We start from the raw sequence: 9409 nt of genomic DNA, 5'->3' as shown, positions 1-9409 counted from the left end.
TCAAGATTTTGTGGTGTAGTGGTGTTGACTACGAGGTCTATGAGCACTGGGCAGAAAGCTATTGTTAAACCAGGATGCTGTGGAACTTCCTGGAATAAACTTGGTATTCTTTGTAAGCCTATGTTAACCATGCATTTAGAAACAGTTAGCCATGTTTCAAGCTCTGCTCAAGAGCTTTGATCACAACGCTAGCCATGCATTTATAAACGATTATCCAACTCACCCGTGGGAGGTCCTCTGTCCTTTTACATTCAATGTTGGAGCCACCAATTACATTTAGACTTGCTTATTTGCCAGATGTAGCATAAGCTCGAAAGCTTACTATAAGACCTGATCGTTATGTCCTAATGGTCATTCATATGGCGCATCAAATAGGCCCTGGAGATCGGAATTCTAATAGAGAATGCTAACAATAGATTCCCTTTGATAGAGATAAGGGCCAAGGCTTGATTAGCCTTTAATTTGGGATTTTATGTGCTTCTATTGGAATGTTTTACATTATGAGATCTCCATTGGGGTTTTATCTAGAGAAGTCAAGTATATAGCATGATTTTAAATGGGAAATGATGAAAAGGCCATATAACATGGAGGTTGTCCTTCAATTTTGACCTTCTCAAGGAACTTATCACACTATGATATATGCATAAATCTATTGTGATACTAATAATTAGAAAATGCAAAAAAGAGATCGAGGAAAGGTATAAGTATACTGAGGTTGCTTGTTGGGCTATTGCTTGGGCCAATGTTAAACAAATTGTCTAACCCTTGTCTCGATTATTTCCTTTATTTTTAAGTCATATAATGTTGAGGTTCCCATTGGCACTTTGGTGTGTGCATAAATTTAATTGGGATACTGGTAATTGGAAAAGGCAAATAGGAAATCAAGGAAAGGTTATGTATACTGAGGTTAGATCTAGACTTTTTGACCTTGGGTATTCCCTTGAACCTGATTGGAAGACCCATATTTATGGTTTATTTGAGATTCCCACTTATTACTTGAATTTCACTAACATTTTATATGCATTTCTTAGAGAGAGCTAGGAACCTTAGCTTAGCATTGTTAAATGGAAAAAGCCATCATTTCTCATTTATTTGTCATGAGTTGGTAACTTGAAATACGAAGTAAAGTTCCATGGATAAGATTTTACCCTTAGGATGGTATTGCATTACACTTTACACTTTATACTTTGATATTTTACACTTTACACTTTAGACTTTAATAGATGGAAAAGGCCATCATGAGTCGGTAACTTGCCAACAGTGTTTTTTACATTGTGTTGCATTTCTTGAGAACTTCTCTTAAGGTGACTGGGGAGAGAATTACCATTGGAGTCTCCTTTTATCTTATTAGTTATATTATGGAGTGATTTCCTATCTACTGAATTAAGAAACATTCTTAGTGTAATGACCAATAGAAGTCAAGAATTTAGCATGATTTTAATTGTGAAAAGGTGAAAAGGCCATGTAGCATGGAGTCAGTCCTTCAATTTTGACACTCTCAAGGACCTCATCGCACTTTGATGTGTGCATAAATTTAATTGTGATACTAATAATTGGAAAGTGCCAATAGGAGATCGAAGAAAGGTATAAGTATATTGAGGTTATATTTGGAATTTTTTAACCTTCAGAATTCCCTTGGACTTGGTTGGAGTACCCAAATTTATGGTTTACTTGAGATTCCCATTTATTACTTGGATTTCACTAGCATTTTATATACATTTCTTCATATCTTTAATTGCCCACCTCTGATTACAATTGAATAGTAAAATGCCAAGATTTGATTATGCTAATCTAGATCGAGTGACATGGAACTGTGTGCCGGCATTGAAGCCTGCAATCCCACAATTCATAGTGTGCATGTTCTAATGTGCTATGTTTGTGGACGGATGCAGGTGAGTCGGCATACCTCTCCATTAGGTTTGATTTAATCTAAGGCATGAAGATACGGTGTTGGAAACTTTGAGGAGCACTCTACAACGGATTTTCTCCAAGTACTGCTAAATAAGATTGAACTCTCTATTGGAGACTAATCATTAGTATCATTGTACTTTTTGTAATATACTGATATAAATGTGAGTATAATAATTGACATTAGGATAGATGTTTGATAGGACAAACACACACTAGTATATCCATTGTAAGATAAGAAAAATCTTACGACTAATGGCTATACTTGGATTTACTTATTTTGGCTGATTGAAGTTTTAGGCCTAATTGTGGCACGAGGATTATGGGACCAACCCCTTTCCTTAGTTGCTATGCCGTGATGCTTGGACCAACATTGAGTTATTGGACACATCCATTGCCCATGGTATGGAAGATTGACAAAGAGATGCAATTCCTCTTCACATATTTGATATTCATATGAAGTCTCCGTATGGTAGAGGTAATCTATCTAGAAGCTCGAAATGTTAATTATCATTAGAAGCATGTTATTTTGATACTTGGGATTGATAGCCTCGACCAAATGGTCGAGCGTCTTGCACTTGATAAACTCTATGATTGTGCCCGACCTCCTAGTCTAAGAACTCTTCCATGACTATGGAACTTCGACCACCCTCCACTGATTGGTTAGAGAGGATTGATACTTTTACTTGCTTTTCACTTACTAGTTAGAAAGGATTAATGAAACACTGGTATATCCATTTAAGTTTATGTTTTAGTTTATGACTTAATCTAGGGAAGTAGTCTGACCCAATCCATTCTGATGGTGGACTGCTGCCCTCACTTGGATTGTGTGTCAGACATGCGGGGATGCGGTCAGTGGGAAACACACACACACACACACACACACACACATACACACACACACAACCTTGGGGATCCTTGTGGTGATCAATGGGTGTCCATACAGTTTGACACACTTTATTGGATGTAACTAACAAAAGCATTTTACCCATGCAAATATGATTTGCCATTGCAGTCCTCAGAGTTTATTATCATGGACGTGATTGAATTTATCATAGAATGGATTGAATCTGCATCTATTACAATTATCTACTAGGAAGAGGATACGTGTGGGACCTTGAACCACCAAGTCCATCCAGTTAATTGTGATCACGAGAAAATGGAGCAAATCCAAGTACCCCATAGAACTTGATTTTGAATTAAGTGCTGAGTTAGAACACATGGGGAAGTACATCTTCCCACCTTTTTTTACCAAGTTTGGGTTGAAACGTTACCACAACTCTAGGAGATTGTGCAATCTAGTGGAGATAATTGCCTCATGCATTACTCAAAAGTTACGACATAAGGAATTGCAAGGAGAATGCAAGAAAAAGAGATGCGAGGCTCGATGACTTGAGGTACTAATTGATTGGTGATTTTAATGAGACAAATGGTATTGGATTTCTTCTTAAGACCCACTCAATTTGTATGTATAAAGTGTCCCTCATATTAAAATCATGATATTTTGGAGGGGATCCTATGTGTAAGGAACGTACGATTGTAATATTTAAGCACTCTACAAGGACATATAGTACTTGGACACGTGATATAGTTGGACAGCTAAGATGCACCACAGCCCAATAACCACATCCTAGCAATGGATTTAATGGGGATTGACTAATAGTACCACTCAACTAGAGAAATGGCACCAATTCCTAGATTCTTAACATTGGACCACAAGGCAACTGCCACTTGATTGATAGTGGATAGGAAGCATCAAGCTTGGCGCTATGAAGCTCAAGTTTAGAACCACACAGGCTTCTACTAGTGTGACTCGTGAGACCCAAAAGAGCTTTGCCCTCCTCCCAAAGTTATACCGAGAGCTACTCACCCTCTTGTGAGATGGAAGCTGGTCTCCTCTACAATACCCACTGATGCATCTTCTTCCCTTTCACAGCTCTAGCATTACATTCCCAAGGAACCATCTGCCCATGGAACAAGGCAAACTATATGGACGGAGATCGTTGGTTATTAATGGACTACTCTCACTAGGTGTTTGAAAAGGGCAATAGTGGATGTTTGCAATTTGTTTACTATGACATTGAGTAGTATAGTAGGATAGATGTTTGATAGGACAAACACACACAGATAGAGAGAGAGTCTTTTTTTGGGTGAAATATTGTGCATGTAGGCAGTCAAAGAATGATTGCCGTAGGGATGCTGGGACGAAATGATACTTAGCCAAGGATGGATTACCAAAGACCCAATGGTTGTGGTCCTTCCATAAAGTCAAGAATTCCCAATAAGGAAACCAAGTAAAGAAGAGATCATACCCTTGTTTGATAGGATGAAAACCAAACACATATAAGTGCTTGCCAAAGTGAGCACAATGAAATGAGCCTGAAGACGTTGCGCAAAAGATCATAGGATTTAGGGAAAGCCAAATAGATGAGGCATAGGCTCCCACAAGGACAGATGTCAATGACAAATGGTAGGAGCAATATGTTGACAAGCTAAGATCTATACAAATGGAAGATTACCAAGTAGAATATGCCACAAGAAAAACTATTGCCAAAGAGGGATTTTGCAAGCCCAAAAATTTGCAACCTTTTCTGCCACCATTGAGAAGTGCATGTCATATACCGTATGCGATTTGCATGAAGAGAAGCCTAAGGGGGGGCAGAAAAACCTTATACAAAGATGCAATTGTGACATCAGCTAACGTCAGGCATGATCATCTATATTCTAGTCGGGGCTGAAACAAAGCTCAAGAATAGGACAAAGTAGTACCTAATAGACGCCACTAGAATTGGGATGCCATGCCAATCTTTGAGGCAATCAAGAATCTCAAGGCAAGGTGCTCGCTGAAAGCCATGGAGCATTTGTGGCAATAAGCACCATAAGTGCCTGTAATGATGTCCCAAAGCGTATAGTCTAATGGTTGCAGGAAAAGATATAACCATACCAGTAGCATCAAACACAAGGCATATACCTTCTCGCCAAAGAAAATAAGAACATAGGGTTCTTGCAAAGCCAACAAAGGTGTGAGCACCTTAGACCAATGAAGGTTCTCAGTCGACAAAGAGTTTCTTGCATGAGTATCCTTGTTATTCCATTTAAGGTTAGAGAGCATATGCTTCCTATTAGAAAGCAAGTGAGTGACAAAAGGGCATACTATGACCCAACCATCAACGTGACTTAGAAGAGAAGCCAACTTGGTGGCCTACCAGCGATCGAAGGCTTTAGAAGACAGGTGTAGAATCGAATGTTGCAACATGTATGCCCATGGTTGATATCCTTGCATGAATTGCAACATCATTTTTCCCTTGCGACCTAAAATATGCATATGCATATTGAGAATATTCAATCCCCCATTCATTTTTGGAGAGTATAGGTGATCTATTGAAAGTAGCTTGAGGGCTTCACGTCTATAACGAGAACACCAAAAAAGCTCCATGATATTAGACAGGAAACATGAGATATCTAAGGATAAAATTGGATATAGGTAGCCAAATCGATTGGACTATGCAAAAGCAGACATGTAAAGGCCAAGTAGCCAACTTCTAATAATCCAATTTCTTCTGGAGCTTATCAAGCACCCAATCCATTTGTTGGCGACCGAATGACTATCCACCCCAAAGGTTAACCAAGATGACGTACTAGTAAAGCTATGCCCCTCTGCCCCATATATTTTTGGGCAACAAAAAGGAATCATCAACATACATCTATGTAATTAGTAGCCAACACTCAGACTCCTTGACGAACTTTCACGCAATGCCGCCTCTATGCTTATCCTTTTGCAAACAGAGCATTGAGAGGGTAGTCTTGTGGTACTAAACAAAAGAGAGTCCATTGATCTGTAATATCACCAGCAGCTTTACTATCTTGATCACCATAAATAACATGCTGAATTAACCCCAGAGATTTCATGGTTAGCGAGATGAAATCCAATCAAATCTTTAGCAGGATCCACCTGTAGTATTTGCATATTCAATCCCCGCATAGGCATTGGCGATATGGTCTGTAATACATCTGCGAGGAATAAATCATATTGAGTATATTGCAACCCATCATGTAGATAACCCTTAATACGAGCCACTATCACCTTAGCAACCAACTTATAGATGACAGGCGTGAGAGTAATGGGTCTCCAATCCACAAATGACTCACACAAATGTATTTTGGGGAAAAGTTTAATGAATCCTTTTTCCAAGTAGCTGGCATCTGTTGAGTTTTCCACGCATGGTTTACAATATATAATAATGCGAGTGAAATGGCATCCCAATGTTGTAAGAAAAACTTAGGAGTCAAACCATCCTTGTCTACACTTTTCTACTTCCTACATGTGTTCTATGTCATTGAAAGGAACTTCAAGTTGCATAGCGTCACTCACACACATGCGTGCATGCGCCCACACATACAGGGCCAACTGCTGCGAACATGCAACACGTATTTTTCCCAAGGGGGGCAACCACTCAGGTGGGTGAATGCCCAAACCGCCTAGCCTAGAATTCAGGGTCCTTGCATCCGTGTCTCTTGTTACGTCATGTTCTTAAATGAAGGACATTGCTGGGGTGCGTTGGTAAACTCGCATAGGTGGATAAGATTGCATTCTTAATTTTCCCCTAAACCTATTTAGGGAGCGTGGAAGTCAAGTAATCATCGTCATTATCTCCTGCGCCTTGTCAACTCAGTCAATATTTGTAACTTGAACTGCTGGCAGTTGGCACACTGTAATCGTCAATCCATAGCGCAGAAGCAGAAATCGTTTACAGGTCTCGGTTTCTCACGAATTCTCCTGTCTTTAATCATCAGTTGATTTGGGTCCTTCAAAATATATATTTGTTAGTCTTCCTCTCATCATCCCTGCGCTAATATCTTAGCAGTCATCATTGAGGCGAGCTACAATGTCACCTTTCAAGCTTCACAGAATTTTTTCTTGCGTTAATCTTCAGCCTCTAAGACATCGCAAGGCTTTTAACAACAAGCCTTTTTCTGGGCTCTTGGTTCGAGTATTCCATTATAATGTCACTCTTCTCTCTTGCGTTCAATTTTTATTAATGAGTTGCCATTATTAATTTTTATTAAATTTAAGTGTATGAGCTTTCAATTGCTTGTGTGCGCGTTCAGGAATAAAAGTGAGATCCCCTTCTTCAAGTATGTTGATTAACATGCGCCTTCTCTTTCATACATCTCTCTTTAAACCTCAGTATCAGGTTTGTAAATGGGAATTATTATTTTGCTAAGTGGTTTTAGCGCAGTTGAGATCTGTCCAACAAAAAACAGAGACATTAGGCTGGTCTCTCCGCCCCCAACATTGTGATTCTCTATCCTCTGGGAAGCAGATGTTGATGATAACACTGGGTGTAGGTATCAATTTGAATGGGATGCTATCATTCCCAAATCTCTGGTATATTGGGCTCTCGCTATGCCATCATTTGAGCTGTCATTTATGCTGATCTCTGATGCTGAGTTGAGTTTTGTTGACTTGTCTGCTTATCCATCCCCTTATTCCAAGATGAGCTTCAGAATCACAGTTCCTCTCAACACAAGAAGCTTTAAGCTTTTCCTTAGTGATGATATTGACGCAAGGATCCTTTTGTTATGGTGTATGGCTTCGCAACTATGATCAGTATTTGGTTAAATTCGAAATTCAACTTGAAGGAAGCTTTTTCCTTTTAATGTTGGTGTGTGTTAGTAGCATTAGAACAGGGCTCTTTGAATTTGACTTTGGTTTATATGTAAATTGGCAAATCCAGCAGGTACAGATCAGAATGGCAGGGGGCCTTATTGACATGGAGAAACATTATGCGTTCTATGGGGCATACCATTCTCACCCTGTGAATGTGCTTATTCACATCCTCTTTGTTTGGCCTATTTTTTTCACGGTCCTTCTTTTGTGTGCCTTTTCATCTCCTCTATGCCCACTACCTTTGCCTTCCAGTATTTTGCCTCTCCAGCAGTATATGGTGATAAATTGGAGTTTTTTGGGAGCAGCCGTTTATGCGCTGTTCTATGCCTCACTAGACAAGAAGGCAGGTTCACTGGCAGCTCTGCTATGCCTAGCCTGCTGGATTGGCAGTAATGCATTGGCTCAAAAATTGGGGTTCTCCTTTGGGTGGAAGGTGAGTATCTCTTTTCATGAGTTTGGATAGGAAGTATCATAGAAAGGGCTCATCAATGGTGTATTTAGGTACTATTGAGTTAGGATCAGTCATTTGCTGATTCATCTTGTGATGGTTTTGTGCTCCTTGGTTTGGTGTCTCACAATGTTTAATCAGTGCTTTCATTTTTCTGCAGGTGGTCCTTGTAGCCCAAGTAATTTGCTGGACAGGCCAATTTATTGGGCATGGGGTATTTGAAGTACGCCTTCACATGTTCTCTTTACTCCTTCCGAAATTTTTGTAACAGAAAGTGAATACATCTGTATAATAATTGAAATCCCCCCCCCCCAAAAAAAATAAAAATAAAAATAAAATAAAAAACAAAAAATAAAAGGCAAGCCTATGCCGCTTTTGATATTTTGAAAATGTTTGCAGGGGAGGAGCCCTGCCCTTCTAGACAATATTTTTCAAGCTTTTCTGATGGCTCCCTTCTTTGTTTTGCTGGAGGTAAGAAAATTTCCTGATGGAGATTGAAACAAAGTTAATTCAGGAGTGGTAACGTTGCTTAATCTAAGATTCTAGACAAGAATTCTTATGGCAAAATTTTCCCAATTGGTGCATGTTTTCCTTTGGGATGTAATAGTGTCTGTGTTGTAGGTCCTTTCAAAAGTATTCAACTATGAGCCATACCCGGGCTTTATGAAAAGTGCACGAGCCAGAGCACAATCAAATATTGCTCAATGGAAAGCAAAAGAGAGCAGCCGAAAAAAGTCAGCTTGATTAAATTTTTATCAAGTATGGCAAGTTTTGGTATGTTAACGTCCCATTTGGCCATGTAAAGCCAAGCTCTTATGCGACATTCTTAGGCACTCTATTAATTGTCTCCAGACCCTGTATATATGATGCCTATTGATGGTCATAAAGAATGCAAAGCATTTATTTCCTTGGGAATTGGCTATGAGTAGTGTGGTGTGACCATTTTGAGGCAGGCATGTTATAATAATAAAAGGAAAGCGTCTAATTTTTTATGTCTGATGTCCTGGAAGACTGTTCTCAAGAGTAACCACTAAAGAAATATAGAGAGAAAGATTTGCCCAAGATAGAAAGTTGACACACCATGCACTTGGGAAGTTCAACTCAGCAATTGACTCATAAAACACACAATAAACATAAATTTATGTGTATATGCATTAACAAAATAGTGAACTTGTAGACAACGATCCATTGTAGGACTCCCACAAAGCGTAGGAAACTGCTGCACCAGTATTCCTCCTCCAGTCACCTCAGGGTGAGGTCTCAGTAGGCAGAGACCAAGAAAATAGGCGCTAAAAGTGGGGGGAGAAGTGCTGGAGTGGAGGACTCTTTATAGGGGCTGGAAGAGACCCTCAAATGGCCCACCGATCCTGTTCCACGCCAAC

The 9409-nt window shown here is 39.5% G+C and overlaps 1 protein-coding gene across 2 annotated transcripts; it reads left to right on the top strand.

Annotated features, from left to right (window-relative positions):
• The first annotated feature begins 6436 nt into the window (after positions 1 to 6436).
• Positions 6437 to 9003, top strand: LOC147903343 (ER membrane protein, putative (DUF962)). 2 transcript variants are annotated; one of them, XM_087372544.1, is made up of 5 exons: positions 6437 to 6662; positions 7647 to 8012; positions 8188 to 8250; positions 8427 to 8498; positions 8649 to 9003. In XM_087372544.1, the coding sequence occupies exons 2-5, from the start codon at positions 7662 to 7664 to the stop codon at positions 8769 to 8771; spliced, it is 609 nt and encodes a 202-aa protein (XP_087228670.1). In that variant the 5' UTR covers positions 6437 to 6662; positions 7647 to 7661; the 3' UTR covers positions 8772 to 9003. The 2 variants fall into 2 exon arrangements, with proteins under 2 accessions (XP_087228670.1, XP_087228668.1); XM_087372542.1 differs by having other exon boundaries at positions 6441 to 6662; positions 7650 to 8012.
• The last annotated feature ends 406 nt before the right edge of the window (positions 9004 to 9409 follow it).

This window comes from Dipteris shenzhenensis, chromosome 3 (genome assembly GCF_047967505.1).
Source record: "Dipteris shenzhenensis isolate YYH24624 ecotype China chromosome 3, Dip_SZ_1.0, whole genome shotgun sequence".
NCBI classification, from domain to species: domain Eukaryota; kingdom Viridiplantae; phylum Streptophyta; class Polypodiopsida; order Gleicheniales; family Dipteridaceae; genus Dipteris; species Dipteris shenzhenensis.
Note: the sequence above shows the minus strand (reverse complement) of the source record. Positions and strands in the feature narration are given on the sequence as shown.

Excerpts from the sequence above, each read along its gene's own strand:
- LOC147903343 (XM_087372544.1), top strand. The coding sequence starts at position 7,662 with ATGGCAGGGGGCCTTATTGACATGGAGAAACATTATGCGTTCTATGGG. Across the intron at positions 8,013-8,187 it reads GGTTCTCCTTTGGGTGGAAG|GTGGTCCTTGTAGCCCAAGT; the intron begins GTGAGTATCTCT and ends ATTTTTCTGCAG. Across the intron at positions 8,251-8,426 it reads TTGGGCATGGGGTATTTGAA|GGGAGGAGCCCTGCCCTTCT; the intron begins GTACGCCTTCAC and ends AAATGTTTGCAG.